Raw genomic sequence first — 21,833 nt, forward strand, 5'->3', positions numbered from 1 at the left:
TAATCAGAAGATTCAGGCAAATGCATGAATGGCATAAGACTTCATTTTCAATGAAGCAGTTCCTCAGGGTTTTTTAATTTTAATGACACTGGTGATGTAAAGCAAAGCTTTTCTTCACCTATATTAATTAAATGACCATTTAAAATGTCCAGCTGCTGTTCAGAATAGTTTACTGCTAATAGTTTGAGTTATTTCACTCCTAAGTATGCCTTCTGTTTATCCTTTTTCTTAACAGTGGAGTCAGTGTTGCAAATGCATACATGACCTAGAATTTTCATGTTACATTTCCTCTTTTACCATTTATAGATCTGTGGAGTTGCATTAGAAACATGTTTCAGGTGTGTCACAGAAGAAATTTCAAGTCTTTCATTAAGCAGGGTGGGACGGCATTAGTCAGAGGTTGAAATGCGTGTGTCACACTTGTATAATTTACTGTGCTCGCTGGCTTGCAAAGATGGAGTACCATACTCAATTGCTGTGTATTTCGCTAAAAACGGGAGATGGTCCTTTGCTACTCCTGTTCAAATGCAAGCTTTGGGAAAAAAAAAAAAAAGGTTTGAATTACTGATTATAAGTATGAAAGCAGATTTTTGTAGTCCTTCATAAAAATATCTTAACAATTTTGTTTAGAAAACTGTAACTTATCAGACCTTTCATTTTTCTGCTAAACGGATGTAATACCTGAAGTATTTAAGAATCTAACTTCTCTGAGATTCTCTGCAGGACTGTGTTGTTCATGCATGCTGTATTGCGAGATTTGCAGACTAACGAATAATCTGTTACAGTAACTAGTATCTCTTTCAATTGTTTCTGTTCTTTTTTTAGGATACTGGTGTGGGCAAATCAAGTATCGTGTGGAGATTTGTAGAAGATAGCTTTGATCCCAACATCAACCCAACAATAGGGTAAGAAACTAAGTAAAGTAAATGTGACTTATTCAAGAATTAAACCACACTATATGAATATATATTTGTACCTCCTGAATAGATCATGTGGGGATTCTCCATGTGTGGCAGATAAATGTGGTAATAAACATGACTGCAGCCTTAATTAGCTCATGAGGTACCTTAGGAAGCATAGGAGTGTATTCGGCACTCCTGCAGCTTCCATTTTTGTGTGTGAAGTCTGGACTCATTTTGTACTGCTAATCTAAACTAACAAAATCGTGCTAGGAGTCCTGGGTTGTGAATAAATTACACTGTAGAATCTTCTGTTGAAGGAACAACGTGCTTTTCTCATGCACTACTCTTAAATTTCAAAGTCCAATTATTATGCAACTACCTATTGTTTTTTAAGTTCTGGGGGTTTTTTAAAGAATCAAGTACAGTAATAAGTCTGCTAGGTTTTTGAAGGTAGTTAACATACTAATTCAGGTTGTAAATCTCTTCATTAATTAGTTCTAATTGCATTTATATGCAATATGCATGCTTGTAAGTGACGAAATTGTTAATGCAATGCAATTGGTTTCACCTCAGAGTAGCACGGTTACCGAGCTCAAGTCTTCAAATTGATAGGATGGGTAAGCATCAGGAACTCTTGGAGTGGTTGGATCTCTTTATTTCTTCTGCTGTCTTCTTTGCTTTGCAATTCTCTTATGGGCTGCTTTGCTCAGAAGTAATTATTTACTTACAGGAGGACACGACTTCACTTGATGCTGAGAAATGTATGTGGGGGGTGTCAGTGCAACTTCCTGATTCAGGTGTCGCACAGGCTGAACTACAGCTTTGACCAGAAAATATCCTGCTGATAAAGATCATCTGTGTCTCATCCTGTCCTTCTAAAAAAAGTAATCTTTCTCTCTTCCCCCCACACCTCCCAGCCTCTTTTTTGAGGGTAAATACTGGTATCAAATGACAAGACATTCTGTAGGAAGTATGCTTTTGTTTAAATTTCCCTGTTAAGAAAGGTAGCCTTTGAGATAGATTGCTGAGCAGTTTTCTTGGATCTTCAAGGACCGAACATTCTTAGTTACTGTCAGATTGCCTGCAGTAGAGGTTCTTTTCTGGAGGACCACAATACTGATCTGTGGATAGTATATTGCTGTTTGCTTAAGTAGGAGAGCAGGTTGTTGTAAACATTTAAGTTCAGGTTGTACAGAACAATCAGACCTCTTGCCCATAGTGATACCAACTCTGAGTAAAACAACTTCTTCAGGGGGACACTATTGAAAGATCCAGTTGTTTTTCTTATTACCTGAGATGTTTGAGAAATTGGTTATCCATTTTCATTCCTAGTAATCCAGATGCTTTTAAAAACACTCTGTTAAACGGTTGGCTGAAATGAGTGGTATCTACAGTGGCCCAAACTTACCTATTGTGTTCAGGTACGGTAACACAGGCAGGTTTTGCAAACATGAGAGGTGCCTGTTTATTTGATGGGGTTGCTCTGCTCTATAGTTAGAGATATGTCACCACACATCTCGACTACTTGGGTTAAATGTCTGAGTAACCCAGTATGGAATTTGCATTATGTCTCCAATCACCTGTGAACTGCAACCTCCTGGAGTGCTTTCAGATTCTAATATTCTAAAATACTGTGCTTGATGGCTTTAGGCTCTTCATGTCTGCAAGACTATGTAAAGCTGCAGAGTAAAGATTGTGATCTGTGATTCTTCTATTCAGGCAAAGCAGAATTTTCTATTATCTGCAGAAAACTTGTGAGAGGGTTTATGGTAGGGGTTTTTTTCTTTTTTTTCTTTCCTCTCTGTGAAGGGCTGAGACAGGAATGAACTTCCATCAAATCTTGTCTTCCTTCCAAAGTCAGTTTGTTTTAATTCTGACTGTGTGGTGTGTGGGTTGATTTTTTTTTTTTCTTTTCTTCTTCTCCCTCCAATGTAGCACCTGTCTGAACTTGGGAACCCCGGGAGATCATATGCACATGTCTTCCCATGGGAATGTCTGTAACAGATACTGTGTAGTAACTTAAGGTACTGTTAGAAGATGCTAGCCATTGTGGTAGTGAGGCTAACGTGTAGAACAGAGTTTGTCTTCATGGGTTTAATGACAGTACTGGGATTAGTATACTTTATTGAAGTGACACACCAAAAATCTGTCTTTTAGTAGTCTTAAAATGATTTGTTGGTAGTTTGCTATAGTAGTATAAATGAATCAAAACTTGCCCAAATGCCAGGATTGTGTGAAGTTCCAATAAGATACAGTCCCAAAATTTTAAGCAAATTCATTTTGAAACTGTCACAATTAAAGCATCCACTTTTTAAAGAATTTCAAGTAGCATGTCACCTCTATTGTCATCTAACATTTGGTGTGTTTAGTTGTGATGTGAATTAGAGCAACACAGCTGTTCAGTTCAAATTGACTGTAGAGGAATGCTTAGTCTTATAGAACCAAGTAAGATAAATTTTCAGTGAGAATCTATGATTTAGGAAATAGTTTCCATATTGGCCAGAGCATTCAGAATTGATGCTTAATTTGCAGCAGTCTTAAGGAAGTGTAAGTCTTTGCTGTGCTTTGCACCAGATACTCCTGTCACTTTATTTTCCATTGCTTATTGCATCATCTAGTTAACTGTGGTGAAATGCATTGCAGTTAGACTCTTTCTTTTTAGGGATGCTACAACCTTGTATCTGGCTTCTTAAAAGAGTAATCAACTTTGGAGATTGACATACTATTTGGCAAACCATCTGAGCTTAAGGAATGGGGAGAAGGTTACCTCAACAGTGGAAAGCATTGTGTAATTGCTCCCTTTCTTTATTTTAAATGTAATAGCTGTTTTGTACTCCTGTAACATTGAACCATGTCGAAAGACATGTAGTTATATTAACTACAGAAGTATTGAGGACATTAAAATCTATGCCCTGGTGGTACTTAAGATCCAAGATAACGTTCATTATCTTGCAAAAGATTAGGTCTCAGAATCCCTGTTCTTGTGGGAAATGCACTGATTCATGTAAAGCAGATCAAGTAAAGCACAAAAGTACTCTACAATATTTGCAGTATTTTACTGTAAAACATCTAGAGGTTGAGGAAGGGGGCAGCTGGAGCATAAGGAGAGGTTTTCTTATTTGTCCTTTTGGAAGTGCAAGAGCCTCTGCAGACTGAAGTATATAATCACAGGATCTGGGAGCTGGACAGAGTGCAGACAACAAGCAAGTTACTTGTTATTGATTTCTCTGTCCTTGTAACACCTCCCAATAGTGATATGTATCTCCCGTATTTTATTCCCAAGTATGGACTTACTGGTGTTTATCTGAATGTTAGCACAGAGATAGAAAAAGCTGATACAAAGGGGACAGATTTGATCTCTTGCCCTCAGGAAGTTTCTGGTATACACTTAAGGATTTGCTGTGACGATTCCTCCATTTAGGAAGAATGTTGTGGAAAAGGCTGACCTTTCTGGTTTTTTGTTCATACATCATTTATTTTTATCAAAAGCTTGTGAACAATAAAAGCTTATAATATGTATTTGTGTTCCTTCTGTTTTGTTGCTTGAATTTCATCCCCCGAAAGGAAATTTAATCTTCTGAGGCCCTTTGCCTCATTAATTTCAGTCTTTAGATATGAAAGTCTTCATCAGTTGGGGGGGGCACTATTATTGGAATGTAAACCTTTTAAAAAGTTCATGGTGGTGATGTTCTAACAACATATTGATATTCTGAAAAGCATAAGCTGTAATTTTTTTCCAGAGCCTCATTTATGACCAAGACTGTACAGTATCAAAATGAGCTGCATAAATTCCTAATCTGGGATACAGCCGGACAGGAGCGGGTAAGTAGAATCAGGATGTGGGGTGACAGTTCTGGCTGGAGTTTGGGTCACTTTTCAACCCTTGCCCTGAAAGTCATGATGTGGCTGGTTTTAAGAAGATCTATTAGAACATCTGTTTCTATGCAGGTTTTTATCAAGATACGGGCACTGTAAATATGTTTTTATTTTTCATTGTTATCATGGTTAAAGTACAGATTTAAGGATGATTTCCTAAGAAGATGAGCTTGTAAAACAGAGGACTGGGTTTAGATTCACTGGAAGGGAGTGCCGTTTCAAAACAAGGTGGTGGCAGGGGGCAAGCCAGCAGCTGTCTCTAGTGCCATTTCTAGTTGAGTTTTAAACATCCAACTGCAGCATTTGCAGCCAGTGCAACTGGCAACATGAGAATCAAAGTGAAATAAATCATCATGTTTTATAGTACAGGTAACTCCAATTCTGGAAAAATGAACACCGAAGCTAACAGAATGTGTTAGCAGCTGTATGAGTTATTAATGTGAGTAGGATGTGGGTTTAGGCTTTCAAAAGCAGTGTTTCAAGACATGCTATGGATGTTAACTGATCTCTTATTTTGTAAAGTTTTACTTCTCAAAGTATCTCAAATATATTTGTATTGCATTTCAGTGCTCTGGATTTTGAATGACAATTTATTTCCCTCCAGCAGCACCATATAAAGCAAACTTATGTTCTCAAAAGATGTAGCTCAGGGCTATGTCAATAGTATCCATGTTACCAGAAATAGCCAAGACCTTCCGTTACTAGGAGTCAGTCAGCATTTGCTGTAAATAGTTTGTCTTAAGTGAACATCCTAGCCCATTCTGAAATGTTAATGCTGGAATGTGAAGTTTCTGAAAGATAGAGTATGAATTTTAAGAGGCTGGTACTCTTAAATGGAAAGCTTTATAAACATGCCTGCCACAACTTGGCAGGAAACATCCATTACATATTAGCATTCCATCCTGTTGTCTTTAACTGTGTTTGCAAGCAATGGGAGAACACCCTAATTTGGATTCAGCACGCTGCAGTCTGAGGAAGCATATCTGTACGTGACGAGCACGTTCTTGTCTTTCTGTTTTTAGACTTTGAGTGATACTTCTAATTTTCTTCCATACAAGTTGCATGATTGTTTATTGAAATAAAAAAAGGAAAGATGTCTTACCTGGGCTCAGACCCAAGAGCTGTGATACCTGTGAAGCTTATGTTCCACACCTCAGAGAAGTCACTGTGAGGCCTCAGTATATCCAAGCAAACCACTTAAATATGGGAGCAAGGCTATTTACTTTGAAATGATGCCAGTATCTTCCTAGACGTTTCTTTCTCCAAAATAGAAAAGCACTATCACTTATTGCTAGTCACAAATGGTCTGTGTACCTGTTTTGCCGTGAAATCTGTAGTGTAGTTTTCTGGTCATGCAACACATCTGACAATGAATTATTGAAGGGTTCCCTTCCTTGGTGATCTGGAATACCAAAGATGTCCACACCGTTCTTGGAACCAAGATGTCTCTGCTGAGCTATGGTGTGTTCTTACCTACCAATTGTTAGTCTCTCTGGATAATTACATGTTGTCATTTTACTAATTCTGTCAAAACATAAATCCGAGGCTGTAGGGCAAGCTGAAATATTTGGAAAAATAGTAAAAGGAAAATTCAGTGTTTCTGGTAACATCTGTTTTGTTAATGTATTTTATCTGCTGACTGCTCTTAGGTGGAAAAAAGTATCTAAGTGTTAGCAGCAGGAAATGAGAGTCATACAAAATCGGCAAGTGAAAGTTGGTTTATTCCCAATGTAAATAGTCAAATAATCAAAAAGCCAGGTTGCAACCAGTCCAAGTGGTGGTTTACCAAATATGTTTCCCTTTACATTTTAGTACTTAGGAGGAAGAGAGGGATTATGTCCCAACGTGAACTGAATGCCTGCCCATGTTTCCCTTTCCCACTATTAAATATTTTTATATTCTGAACTTTGTGTTCAAAATCCTGTTTTCAAAACAGAATTTGAGAACCAAATGTAAATGGTCTGGAATTCTGCTTTATAGCAAGATTTTTATGATTTATAATATTGCTCTCAGTTGAACTGTACTAAGCAAAAGGAAATTGGTCTTTTATTAGAACCAAATAAGTCTTTATGAAAAACTGTATTCTATTCATGGTTTTTACCCTGAGTAATAAGATGCACAAAAGCTCTAAATCACATGTGCTTACATCAAAGCAGTGCATGCGGTTTACTGTGCGCTTTGAGAGTTTTGTTGATAGATTAGTTGTCTTCTTTTTAAATTAGACTTTCACACTGTTTTTAAGAATGCTTGATTGATATTTTTGATGCAACTTAATAACATGCTCTAACTTTTTTTGGTAAAACTATGCTCATGCAAAGGTACAGGCCCGGTTTATACCCTGCAAATGCACTACCAGCCAAATATGCCTGCTGTAGACTTAATTCTGAAAACTACGATAAAATTACTGCAGCCTTTTACTATCTAGCATGTTCCTTAAAGCTCTGTTTGCAACAGGTCACATAGTTGTGGGCTTTTGAAGTTTTTGGTTTTAAATGTGCTTCTAAATTTTGGGAAAAAACTTAAGCGAAATTCCTAAAGCTACAGGTTAGATTATGAAGAAACAAACGTTTCTAGCATTTCAAAGTGCCATTACTGATCCGTGGGGCTAGAGGATGACACCAGCTTCTGAACATTTCAGATCAGTAGCAATAGATGCTAATTTTCTTGAAATTACTTTGTCCAAAAGCATGATTGTCTTAAAGTGTAAGAAGAGAGTTCAATTTTGACTGTTTTCCCCTTGCTTGGTGTTTAAAGTTGAGTGTATATCCTGCAGGTTTGGTCTGTGTATAATCTACAGTCTTAAATGAGAGAGTCTAATCTAGTCAAAACAAGGTCAAGTTTGGCTTCCGGCTTTTTGCAGTAGGTGTACTGCTGATGCCTATATTATTTATTGGTTGGCCTTTGTAAAACAATACTTTGTTTCATGTTCATGAAACATGAAACAGTAGAGTTCATGCACTCTGCTGCACAGCCTCTCTGTAATTGTAAAGAAAAGATTTCTGCTAATGTGAACTTTAAAGCTAGTTTTCACTTTCTCCAATAATAATGATGATAATAATCATGGAGGTCAGTGGAAGATCAAATTCATAATGTGTGGTGTCTGTCTTTCAGTTTCGTGCTTTAGCCCCGATGTATTACAGAGGCTCAGCTGCAGCCATTATAGTGTATGACATCACAAAAGAGGTAAGAAATTTGATCTTGACTCACCATTACAATTTCTGGATTTTTTTTGGGGTCATGGGCCAGTTCTGATTCTTAATTCCTTCTGTTTTGTGTTTTTTCTTCTTTCCACATCAGGAAACTTTCTCAACATTAAAGAACTGGGTTAAAGAGCTTCGACAGCATGGACCCCCAAACATTGTTGTAGCTATTGCAGGAAATAAGTGTGATCTTAATGATGTAAGGTAAATAACTGTGGACAGTTTGTAGGCTTTCACTTAAGCTTATAGTGCTAAAAATATTTCAGAGCAGGTAAGAAGTATGGAGCAATTTAAACTGTTTTGCACTAGCATTGTAGTTTCACAGGGGGTCTGAGCTGTTTTTACTGTCAGATTTGGTTCGTTTGCCCTTGGACAGTCTTACCCACTTCTTCCCAGTGCTGGTGTGAGTACGTATGTGATTCAGCAGTAAATCAGGCTGTAAAATAGATCCAGATTAAAACTATTTAAAAAAAAAAAAAGAAAAATGATCCAAGTATATTTATCTTGCTTGCACCGTGAATGCTTGCTGGCATGACAGAGGTAGGATAGCAGGGTTAGGAATGAGCAGTTTACAGGGAGACAGTTTTACTTTTTCTGGTGGCAGTGCCAAGTTACACAAGCCTTAACTGCCTGTGAAACTACAGTGTAATACAAGCTGTTTACCTCACTTTATAAGAAGTACCCCTGTCAATCTGTAGCACCTCATTTTTTTTAGGAAAAACATCAAGCCTGTTGGAAAGCATTGTGTAGGTTTTTCTGACTTGCTTGTTCAGGTGCCTTCCTTCCCTGCTTAAATATTGGGGTGGAATTGGATGTGGCTGAAATAATTGCAGAGAGAGGGAAAAGTTCTTGAGAAACTTTATGAACAGCCAGACTTTCAAGAAGGCATGTACTAAAAACAAAAGAAGCCCCTTTTTATTGATGTCTTGGTTAAATAAGCCAAAATTCAGAAAGTGTGTGCAAACTCTTGCTTTTAGATTTCATTGGAAAAGGTACCACAGCTGGCATTTTGAAGGAGACAGATGGTTATGCATTTAAAGAACCACGGCAGAGTTGGTTCTTGGAATAGTTTTACAAATTGTTATTATATAGCAGTTATCTAGTGAGATCCAATAACTTTTGTTAGAAGTAGCATGTGTCTTGAAGGAAATATGGTATAAAATTACTTGGAAGACAAATATAAGGCATGCAGTATTAAGTCTCACATGCTCCTTTCTTGGTGCTTAGGTGGCATCATAAATAATGTAAACATTGCTATTCAAGGTAATGAGCAAGTTTCCTTGTAGTTTAGTCAGAGGCAGTATTTGAGTCACTGATCCAGTCTGTGCTTTTGATAGCTTAAGTCTCTTGTTACCAAGAGTAGTCTGTTTTCTAGAAATTTTATGTAAAGTGATAGAACATATAGTCCAGTCCTCTCTCCACCTATTGGGTATGTTTTTTTCACATTAGGGAAACATACTTCATTATCAGCCTGCCTACTTAGGGGCGCAGAGTAACTTTTTCACTTCTTTGTCTATGTTTTTGTGTGCTCAGTCTGTTTCTGTTATAGCTATGTCTTCATGCTTCATGTAATTAAATGCCATACTAATGATCTGCCCAGTGTTACGAGATACTTGGTTTTGTAAACAGCTGTAGGAAATCCACTGGATTAGTGGAAATAATGCTTTAGGATCTTTTTGGTACATCTAAAACTGTTCTGTGTGTGAAGAATAAAGCACTCCCTGATGATTGATTGCAGACCTACGCTTAGAGCACTCAAGAAACAAATTCCACTGTAATGTTGTCAGAGGGATTAAGGCCTTGTTTAGTTTATGACTGTGCTTCAGTGATGCTCATACCTCAAGGCAGGGAGGCAGCACAGAATAAAGAATGAGCATCAACTTCAGGATGAGGGAACACTGTGATGACCAACAGGTAAAATACAAAATACTCATTTAATTTAATGAGACACTTAAAAGCTTAATCTATCCCTTAAGATTTTGAGTAATGGGGTGGGGTTTTCTTGCATTCACAGCTTTTTTTTTTTCTTTGCTTTGTTCTTCCAGAGAAGTCATGGAAAAAGATGCTAAAGACTATGCAGATTCCATTCATGCAATATTTGTAGAGACAAGTGCGAAAAATGCAATAAACATTAATGAACTCTTTATAGAAATTAGTAAGTATTTAAACAGTTAATGTGCTTTCTTCTGAAAGAAGTTCAAGTAGAGATTTGATTACTGTATTATAGTTTTTGTGCTATTTAGGTGAGAGTACTGACAAATTTGTTACAGTCAGCCATCAATACCAACTGCAAAATGAGCTGTATAAATTTTTGGTCATCTGATGACCTCTAAATATTCCTTCTAGAGATTTTAAGCCTACTGTGATGCTGCTGGATAAATAGCAAGCAGGGCACTCATGTCAGAAGTCAGTGTCATCTTACTGTATCTGTTATTGAATGTTTCAATTAGTACTTCAGGGTTATGGAAGGGAAAGGAAATGGCATGAGGAGGATCCAGACTTTATACAGCTGAGAAAAGGAATTAAGTTCTCACTCTTAGTGTTTGTACTTAGTCTAAAACAGTGCATTTTCAAAAATCAAAGAATTCATAAACATTAGATTACTGTCTAGGAAATAGCAACTACTGTGCATAGATTTTCCACAAGTTTTTTTGTGATACTTTGGGGGTTTTTTTATTAAATTGCAAATCTTTTCTCTCTCATTCATGGAATGTATGACAATGACTTGTTGTGTGTGTGTGAATGAAAAACAGACAGTATTCCAAAGTGAATCTCATGTAGTATTATTTTCAGGGTATGTTTCAGGCAACAGCACCAATGTGCAGGTATGTCAGCCTCTTTGTAAAAAGAGGACAAACAGCAATCCATTTGTGTGTGTGTCCACTGCAGTTTAGCTTTGTATAACTACAGAAATATTAGACTTAAGGAAAAAAAGATAGTGTCCTTATAAGCAGTTGAATATATTGAAGCTGTTGTAAAAAGTAAGTGCTGTAGATGAGCTTCCTGATTTCACTGACTTAATAGTTGCTCTCTAAAATTTATCTTGAATAATCCATGGAAAAAAACCCCATAAATCATCTTCAGAAAAGAAAACTCGACCAGGAATAGTTAATTTTAAAGACTGATTAGGTGACTGAAGTGGCACTTTAAGCCTGATGCAGGTGATCTACTGTGGAAATATAGGTCAAGATGGTGATTCTCAATTAAGATATTCTGGATGGTATTGGATCCTGCAGAGCATATTCTCTGGGTGCTTTTATAGTTTAGCTCTCGGAGTCTAGATTGGCCTGGAGTGTGAATGCTGCAAATGCTTTTGTGGAACCATACTTCTTACAGACATAGTATAGACTGTGAACTGCCATCCTTCTGTTACGCAGGAATGTTGTAATTAGTGACATGTAACTAACTGAAGACACATTTTTGTATACAAAACATACACTGAATGCTTAAAATTAGTTTCAAGTATAATGTTTGCTATAAATTTTTTTTCTGCCTCTTCGTAGGTCGCAGAATTCCATCAACTGACACCAACCCCCCATCTAGTGGTAAGGGCTTCAAACTTAGAAGACAGCCATCTGTGACAAAGCGCAGCTGCTGTTGACTGATCCCTTATAAAATCAGACTTGTTTATACAGTAGGTGGTCTTGGAAGTTAATAGTTCACGTTGGGTTTATATTATCAGTCTTAGATCTTTATCTGCTGGTGTTCATATACCCATGGTCCCACAAAAATGGACCAGTTCATCTGACATCTGTACACTTGCAGAAAAGACTGCAATCATAATGTCAGCCTGTTTACTTACAAAACATGTAGTATCTTACATTCAAAGGGAATCCATCATTGCTTTTTTGGCCTTGCTTGAAAGGAAGGTGACTATATGGATGGTAGAACTGAAATGTTTAATAGTTTTGTAATCAAGATTTTAGGGGGGGTTTTTTGTAAAAAAGGGAAATGAGCACTTTTGTGGGACTTAAGGGTGAGAGGAATCTGGAAGTTAGATGTCACTTCTTTTTCTTCAGTGAGCCTTATTTTAAATTTAATTGTAGCTAATCCAAAGTACAATGGGACAGTTGATGTGAGGTGGCTACAGAATAAGCAGCTGAAGACAAATAATAGGCAAATCAGTCCATCCAGTCCCCAAATCCCATTTGCACTTTTTATTTAAAGATGATATGCACCAGGGGTGGGGACACAAGCAACAGGTCTTAAACCACAGACAATCTTCTTTTCATGCTGACCTTAATCACTTTAAGGCAAACTGATATGCTTCTAGGCATCTTTTTGTTCCTACAAGTTTTTTTAATATTAAGATGTTGGTTGAAGAAAACGTAGCTGTAGTTCTGACTAAATTAAGTGGTAACTGACTAAAAACAGATGCTGTAAACAGATTCTGCCAGTGGTTCTGATACGACCTAAAGGTTTTTTGGGAAAGCTTTTCATTGCTTGCCATGTGTAAAGTGTTCATATTGTATTTATGAGACCAGTATTTAAAGCATTATAAGTTATGTAAAAACAGTAAAAAAAACAATGCGACCTTATACACTCCTTCCATTCCACACCTATGGATAAACTCCTGGGGAACCTCCATCAGGGGTATTTTTTCCTGCGTTTTGGGTATTGTCACTGTGAGTTCATCCAGAGGCAGACTGAAATTCTTTCTTTTAATTGCATTTGAAAGAGCCAATGGAGAATGCTGTTGGCTCAGCGTGAGGTCTGTCTGTTGAACAAATTTTCATCTGTGGTGCACACAGTTTTTTCCTGTTTTGGGTACAAAAGTACAAATAGGAAGTAACATTAAGATGTGGTAATGTAGATCATTACCTCTTGGTTCCTGGGCTGTTTCATCTGTGAGGGTTTTTAGCAAATCAGTATTTAGCTTATTCCGTGTTGGTTTTAAGTATGCTTTCAATTAAACTGTAGGTTGACCATACCCCATTTGTGCTATTTTATTGATTTTTACTTTGTTTCCTACCAGCACTAGTGAGAAACTTTATACTTTTGAAGAAAAAGAGCTTAATAGACTTGAGTATATGCTAAAATACATAGTTTAGCTTTAGTATCAAAATGAGGTCATGTTGATGAGGCTTATCCTTTGTTTTTCATCTTGTTTTCTATCTTGTCATGTATTTTCCCTGAAGGAAATGCAGAAAAGTTTGTAAGAAATGAAAGGACTTGTACTTCAGTTTGTGTTAGTGAAAATTCTTGTAGAGCTACTCTAGAGCAAAACAAGTGAACTGTTACAGTGAGATTTTGAATGGGTTAGTATGTTTTAATGAAATTTGGTGACTACATTTTTATCATGCCTTTGACTTACCTTGCGTTGTCAATTATGCTGTCTTTGCCGCAGTTGTACACGCTGTGTACTTATGGAGAGCCCAAGAAGTATATCTTCATCAAAAAAAAGGCTGTTTGAAGCCCCTTTGAGACATTGGTCATTAATACAGCATCTCATAGTATAGACAGACTTGTTTGGTGTTGAGCCTTACGTATAATATATTTTTTCTGTTGCTCATAGCAAATTCTGAACAGAAAACTTCAGTGCTCCTACAAAATGCTTCAGGGAAATATAATTAGTAAAGAAAGAACAGAGTAACCTTGTTCTTTGGCATATTTTTAATTACAAAAAGGCAGGTTAGCAATTAAATATAGGACTTTCATGGTGGCAGTCATGGAAATCCCTAATTTCTTTGAAATATCTTAATTCTTACTCCTGGCAAAATTTAAAAAAAAAAAAAAAAAATTGTGTGGTTATCTAATTCAACTAGGTTTCTAAAAAATTTTGTGTTCACAGTGCTTCAGAAGTCTAATCTACACCAAGATACCAGGTGCTTTAGTATCTTAACTGTGATACAGAAAATTCTGCTTTTATTAAAGTTGGTTATAATAAATGTGGAAAACTTTGAACTTGGAAAGATCATCGTAGGAGAAGGAAAGTCTCCAATATTCGGAGTATCTTTCATGTAGATTAGTAGAAAAAGGCATTTCAGACTTTAAGTTATTGTTATTGCCTGTCAGCATGTGGTGAAAAATTAGTTTAAAATCTGTTTTTGTGAGATAACAAATGTTTTAATATTTATTCAAGATTTATTGACTCAAGAAGAAAATATTGGACTCTAGGCAAGACTGAGAGCTAGGGTAGTATTGAGATTATTGTAGTTCTCTCCAGTCAGGGGAGAGATCCGTATATCTTAGCAAATCTTTATAAACTGCTTTCTGATCTATCGTCACTTATTTGCTCTACACCAAAATTACACTTTAAAAGCAAACAAAAAACCCCCACCCCAAATACTTAAAGAAGCAGCAACAACCTGGCCCTTCACAAAGGCAGCGAAATCTTACTGCCTCAGACTCCTTTTGCTTATATTCCCAGTCTGAGTGGAATGCCAGCGTACTTCGTATCTTCCTTTGCAGTTCTCATCTTGGATTACTGCAGTTAATGAAAACATGGAAATAGCCAGTATTTCAGATTGTCCAAACTACAAACACTGAAGTGAGGCCGTGTTTTAAGAAATGCCTATTTAAAATGACAGACTGTTGATGTAAGTTCTTTTGAGCCAAGATAACTGTTTATTGATCAGTTGGCCCTAGCTGAGAGCTGGAATGCAGTCTTCCCTGAATGAGATGCACATGTTCGTTATTTCATTTTTGTTGAAGAAAAAGGGTTTCTTTTGTATTAATAGTTTGTTAGGCCATCTGCTTTCATCTTGCGCTAGGCTTGCTGAAACTGATTATATTTTGTCCTAACATAGCTTCTCTGTTTGGAGATACATTAGCCTTTGGGTGTTTGGAGTGTTGATTATCAACCATTCCAGCTAAATTTTTAGTAACTTTTTTTGGTTAAGACATTGTTGGAAAAAGCTTGGGACTGAAGCTTTCTGTTTAATGAATGGAGCTCATCATAGAGACTAGACTTTCAGATACTCTCAAAGGGAATTAATTGCTGCAAAACAAGTTTGGAAGGGTAAAGTATCATATATGTAAAAATGTAACAAGGTGCATGTCATATCATTGATCCAAAGCATTTTTTAACTGACAAAATATGGCTATTTCAACTTCTAAACACTACCAGTTAAGGAATTACAGACATCTACAAAAATATCATTTGATAACTGCTTAGTCCTTAAGCTTTGGAGCAGCTTAAATGTGCCCCCCAAGTTTTAGAGGGTGTCTTCATGTGACCCTCTAAATTACAAGTCTCTTAGCTGACTTGCCAGGCTCTTGATCTGTGCTGTAGGTAGTTTTGTAGTATATTTTATATACATGCTCAAAACTGGCATACTGATTGCCTAAACAGGTGAAATCTGGAAGCTTATGTTTAATAACAGAAGCATCTAGTGGTCAAACTACTGAAAATTGTAATAGGTGCTTTGAAAAGTTCTACGACAAGTCTAACAAATCTTGCTGTTGCCAACAAGGTAAAGACTTCATTTACATTACTAGGTCCAAACAAAACAAATCACTGCACTTCAGATCCCTGCTGACATCAGTCAGACCCTTCCTTTAAGTGCTACAGGATCAGACAGTTAATAGTCTAGAGGCGTGTTTTATGCAGACCTGAGTCTTTGTGTTGGTGTACATAATACCATTTTAATGCTACCAGCCTGCTCAAGAAAGATTATTTATGTGCTTGAGAACAGGGTAAGAGGAGAGGAGGCAAATGCCTACTTACTGAGTTGGATGTCTAATCCTTTAACCTGGTTGAGAGTGTGGGATTCATAGGGAGCTGTCTACATCCATGGTTAAAGCTTCATTTTAATAATCAAAAAGTAACCATTCAAGATATTAAGCCTGAATTTAAAAGTTGGCCTCAATAAGATTTTTGTTATGATGTTAATCCTAAATTATTCCTTAACATTAGTGTTAATTTCCAGTATAACATACTCAGTACTGGTTGGAAAATGAAGCTTTATCAGTGATGTTTGAATGACTTTCTTGTGAAACAGACTTTAGTGTTTATTAAGGATGGTGTAGTCTATTTGTGGCATGCTATGTCAGCAATCTGCACAGACTATCTTGGGATTTGATGACTTACAGGAGAGAAGCTGTCTGAACTGTGTAGCTAGTGACCCTGTAGCAAACCTCACTTAGAAGCAGCAATAGCTACATAGGTGTAGAAAAAAATCATCTCAAACATGAGGAGAATCTGAATACGTCACTGACTTTAACTTCTACACTGCCTACTCATTTTCTATAAAGCTTTGTGTATCACTCTTAAACACTTTAAACCTCTAAAAAAAAAGGCTTTTCTGTTCATTGACAAAAAAGAAGGACAAATTTTCTTAACTTTTCTAGGAGGAAGTTGTTTTACAGTGACCTGAAACTGTATGCCACAAGTCTGTTACTTGAAGCAGGAGAATTGTGTGCTTGGAACTAAGCTTCTAAAAAAACTGCACAAAGTTCTCTAAAAATAAAAACAAAAAATGCCACCCAAAAAACCCTGTTAAAATTTTATGTTCAGATCACATTCCTAGTAACAGATCACAGCGCTTGTAATGTCAGGTGATGGAAGATTTCTAGAAATAACATGTTGGTGCAAATTACCAGTCTAAGATAGAAATATAGGTTCTGGTATAAAAAAAAAAAAGTCATGTCAGCTATCAGTTTCAGAGTTGTATGGCTCCAGCTTGTCAAACAAAATGGGCTTGAAACCACATCTTTGCTTCTCATGCAAGAATTCAGGTGCCAAACGTATTTCCCTAAAATTATTAGTCTTCTCACACCAATGCTTGTTTCCAAAAAATCCTTTCTGACATTTTGCAGGTCTCAGAAATTTGAATGCAAACCCTTTCTTGGTCAGCTAGAATCAAAGATGCATGACTTGGGGAAAATCAAACAAGCATTACCAAACATTATCCGTAAAGTCACAGATGACAAATCTTTCAAGGGGTACAAGACTATCCTGAGACCCAAGAGTACTGATGGGCTTCATCTCTGACATGTCAAAATGAGCCTAGGGTCAGCTTTTTCCTCCCTCCTCCTCCCATTTCCACTCACCCCACCCTGAATTTTTAACATAGTGTTGTCAGCGTGTATGTGCTCTAAACAGCTATTTAAAAATACTTGGAAAAGTTGTAGTGGCTTAAAGTTATTTGGTGCTTCCTATTTTACATGGAAAATCAAGGCAGTAGGATGATTTGTCCCTGAACAATTGGGACAGCATTTGCTGAAACTGCTGTCATTCTAGAATAAAGGCTTCTCAGAAGAAACAATTTTGCTTTTCTTCTTGTATCATCCTGCAAGTTGGGATTCTTATTTTTTTGTTTAAACACTAACAATTAATTTTATTCAAGGAGATGATTACCTTTGTAAAGGTACTCTTCTTTCAAGAAGATTGGGTTTTTCTTTGCTTCATTTCTGTTAATTTTTTCCACATATATATTATTGAACAAACCAACTGTTACTTATTTTTCAAATGTTGAAGGATACAGACAACTCTTTCTGTCATGCTCTTCGTTTGTGTGAGTGCGACACTCCATCCAGTTGTTGCACTTGGATATGCTGTAACTCTAATACCTAGATAGGTTCACTGCTACTTTCTTGATTCACTTTTACTCATGTTACAGTATGTATTTCCTATTAAATCCATTATGTTTTCTTCACAATTCGTTTGTTTCCTTATGGGATTTAGCCAAGAATAGGTGGTGAGTGTGTCTTTCTCCTCCAGTGTTCTAGAAGTATCTGTCACAGCAGAAGATACTTGTAAACAAAATGGTAAAGTGTTAGTTCAGCCCTATGAAACTGTTGTGCAAAGGTGGCAGCTGAGACATGTGCCACTACTGTATTATACCGCATAATGAAGGCTAAAAGCACATTCGCCCAGGGAAGCAAATAATTGATAGGCTCCAGTAACATGACATAAAATCTTCTGTATTTTAACTTCCTTTTTTGTACTTCCTATTTCTGAATATTGTGTGTCCAACATTGAAATTGTGACACAGTGAATTGATTTAACACACAGAAATGATTGCATTTCTGTAGCTGTAAGACACTTAAGACTTCATGGCAATCTTCCCCCTTGTGCCTCCCACCTCCAGTACAATGAAGAAAGAAATAAATCATTCTGAAGGTTTCTTGTAAACAAGAAACTTTGCATTTGCATTTGTGTATTCAGGGCACAAAAATAACCTGATATGCATATAGCTCTTGTAGTGTAATAAATGTTTGCCTGTAAATTAAACATGAAGGTTAACCTTTGTATCAGCAATTCTTGTCCCTTTCAAGGGTGTTCTGCCTTTTCATTGTAGGATTGGTTTAACCTGTTACAAAGGTTGAAAGGTCTGTGCCTTCTTATTATAGTATCTCTTCTTAAAACAAACTTAAGCCGCTCAAAGTTACAGAGCATTTGCAGCACTGTAAACTGCACAAATTTACAACCATTGCTTCACTGCATGAAATGTAGTTGGATTACTAGTGATGAAATATTGTAGTGATGAATTCCCAAGCTTATGAATGTTTTGTGACTTTTTTAGTCTTCTCTTGGGCTGGTCCTGAGAGTGTGTACAGGTTTGTCTGTATTATTGGTTTGTAGATGCTAATGAGGAAAGCCAGGCTTTTGTTCTCTTTTTGTTTGAATGGTTACACTCTCATATAGTGCACAGAATGCAAATAAAGACATGTTGATTTGGCATAATGTAAACAGCCTTTTCAGCTTAAGCATTCTTAATAAACTTTTATAGTGTAATAACATGCTACATCACTACCAGTCTGATGTATTGTGCAAAAAAAAAAAAAAGGTGTAAACATTTTATTAATAAAAAGCTTTGTTTATAAATGTGCTGGCTTTGCTTATAAATGGTTCCAAAATTCTCAACGTCTTAAAAAATAGTTTCTACATCAATAGAATTCTAGAAGAAGAATGTAAGCAATGCCATGGCAAAAGTGAATCTAAGTGATGATAGTTGTTTTCCAAAAGTACTGACTATTGGTCATTCAGAAACTGAAGCTTTTCCCTGGTTTATGTATACACAGACAAAGGCAGAAGACAAACTTGTACAAAGAAGGGATGGGGTAAAACAGCAGAGAGAATGCAGCTTTTGTGTGATGCTTCCTTTCTTTGTAGCATTATGTCTGAGAAACTACAGGCCACACGCAGTCTTGTCAACCAGTGCAAGGCCTAACAAATTCTACCAGGATCGAGTAATTTAATATGTTGCTTTTAGCTTAGACTGCATGAAATGTAAAATTCTTGACTGCTTAGGCCAGGTTTCTGTCAATCAAAACTGTAAAGTGCTTTTAATATCTGCACAGTGTTGTGGGGGCCTGTTGTGCTCAGAAGGGATCCTTTCTGATTTGTTAACACAGCCAGCTGGTTGGTAGCTTGCTTTTTTTAAACTACTGCTTTGGTTGTGATGTAGAGCACAAAAATAAGGAGTTGGCTACAGTTATCTTTGTTTGTCTTATGTGATGCTTAAAAGATGTAGTTTTCCTGTTTCAATGTGTGATGCAAGTCTGACATATTCAGTTAACCTTCAAAAGCTTAAATAAGCAAAAATCCTGTTTCTGATACTGCTCTTTCACCTGAAAATGTGGGATACAAGTTTCTACTAAGCAATTGGCTGCAGTTCATATGCAGGAAATACATACTGTCATCTTTTTAAGAGAATAATTTGGAATAGATTAAATTTATTGTGCAGTACCTGCTATTTTTAAGTTATCCTCTTAGATGTGTGTAAACTGCTTTTGAAGTGTGTCAAATATGTTTGTATAAGGGGGTACGAACGTGCATCAGAGAGAGCATAAGAAGAGTAAACACAAGGAATGTGCTAGAACAGAGAGAAAAACACATTTCCATGTGTTTGCATAGTGAATCTGGATAACTAAATGCAAACCACCTAGTTTGCACACATACAATATGAGAGAATGTTTTACTTGGATCAAGTCTTGTAGCTTTTACGGTAGAAGTTTTGTAGCAGATGAAACTGTTCTTTAAAATTGTTCCAGTACAAAGCTTTTCAGGTGTTTCCCTGTAGTGTTCGTCCCTGTTTTCTCCTGTTAATCCAAACCCCACCTTGGCAACAAGTTGCCTTCTGGTCTTGTCCTGGCTGAACTGTTAACACAGAGGGTTGTTTCGTGGGATTGATAAGGACATAGTATTGTGAGTGGCCTTCATGCATGCCCATTTCAGTGGATCTGATCTGCACACTATTAAATGTACACACATTATTTACATATAACATAAACCTGACAATCTACATTCAGTGGAGTTCATAAATTTTCAACTTAGAGTAAGCAACGCTGTACTTGATAAAAACTCCAGCCTGGATGAGAATGTGGGTGAGTCCTTCAAAGACAAGCAGTTAAGTTCAGAGCTGCGAGTTGTGGTAAGATGATACAGCTTGGCAACCCTTTAAGATGTGTATTATCAAATGCTTAAGGGTGTACTTTGTACTTCTTTTAGGAAAAGCAGAACTTGGAAGGGTCTGGGCAGTAATACTGAACAGTTGTTTACTTGAGGGTTTTTCATTATGTATGACTATATGTTGTATAAAGTTTCCCTGTCTTACTCCTCACCGTTAGTTTCCAGTTAACTTGCAGACATATATAAAGCTTGTCTTTTCTACTAATTACTGGACTGAGAATGCCTAGCTTAGTGAGGAAATCTGTTTACAAAAATAAAGCCTAAGAGATTAAGTGAAAGAAGGTAACCTTTCTAGAATATCAGCCAAAGAAAGCTCTATCCCAAAGTGTAAGAGAACTCAATTCTCCTGATTTGAGATCTAGTAAAATGTTATGACATAATCCATAGTTTACTCTATAAATTAAACCCCCACAAGTAGCAAAAATAATAAACCAACATCATCCTAGGCTCCAAATCTAATTAACTAAGCAAAGTAGCATAGGGGGGACCTGAAAAAAAAAATGCTGCCCATTGTGACATTATGTGACCATCATCTTTTCTCCAAGAGAGAAGGAATTTAAGGAAGAACAGCAGTACATTATTTGAGCATGTTGCTGTACATTGCTGAAGCTTCTAAAAGTTAGTCCTGATGTGTTGGCTAGAAGGAGTTAGCAGGTTTCTCTTGCATTATGCAAAACCAAGCGTTATACTAAACACATTTATGGGTTTGGCTTGTTTTGGCATGGAATGAAAAGCATCGCAGAAGAAAGCCCAAAAGATGAAACAATATCAGAGGTGGTTTAAACAGATGAGCTGAAAAACAGGGATTATCATGGACAAGAGCAGCTGAAGTGTTGAGATGTGGTGTAAATACTGCAGATGTGCTTGGAGCACTGAATGCCATCATCCCCTTCAGGCGTGTTAACATATACATCTGTCATTTGCCATTGCTTTTACTGCCAGAAATGAGAACAACCAGAATTCCAGATCTTTTTAGCTACCTTATACATTTTTTTTTTTTGCAATTATGGAGTACAACAACATTCATGATACAAAGAACTTCTGTGGAGGTGAGGTACACTGCATCACGCAGATTGTACTGGTGTGATAAAATGAAATTTCACGGGTTTACTGTATTTTTATTCACCTCTCACCTGTTTGTGAATCAGCCCTGATTAGGACTTGACATAACTGCATGCTTTCAGGTGATGTCAATGCACTTCCTTTTTATCTCTACAACTGGTATCTCCTCCTGAAGTCCTGTATGTCTAAAGTCGGGTTGCCTACTGAATAATTTTTGGTGTGTATAAATTACCAGTTTTTAAGACCAGAACGTTTCAGCTGGTAATGTGGTTGTTCCAAACTCCTGCTTCATTGTAACCCCCCGCTGAATTTGACAGGTTACAGCAATGCTTTATGAATTCCTATGAACTTAGAATTTTTAAAATAAACTAAGGAGTGAGGGGAAGGGGAAAAAAAAAAAAAAAAGTGTAGTGCTGTTTTAACTGCTATTTGGAG

The 21,833-nt window shown here is 36.8% G+C and overlaps 1 protein-coding gene across 1 annotated transcript; it reads left to right on the forward strand.

Annotated features, from left to right (window-relative positions):
* Positions 1-825: 825 nt before the first annotated feature.
* Positions 826-12,186, forward strand: RAB22A (RAB22A, member RAS oncogene family; the record flags this gene model as incomplete). Its single annotated transcript, XM_010087441.1, has 6 exons — positions 826-905; positions 4,643-4,724; positions 7,890-7,961; positions 8,076-8,182; positions 10,024-10,133; positions 11,482-12,186. Coding segments are annotated over 6 exons (549 nt in total), but the record flags the coding sequence as incomplete, so codon positions are not given.
* Positions 12,187-21,833: the final 9,647 nt, after the last annotated feature.

Source organism: Pterocles gutturalis, unplaced genomic scaffold (genome assembly GCF_000699245.1).
Source record: "Pterocles gutturalis isolate BGI_N339 unplaced genomic scaffold, ASM69924v1 scaffold11791, whole genome shotgun sequence".
NCBI classification, from domain to species: Eukaryota; Metazoa; Chordata; class Aves; order Pterocliformes; family Pteroclidae; genus Pterocles; species Pterocles gutturalis.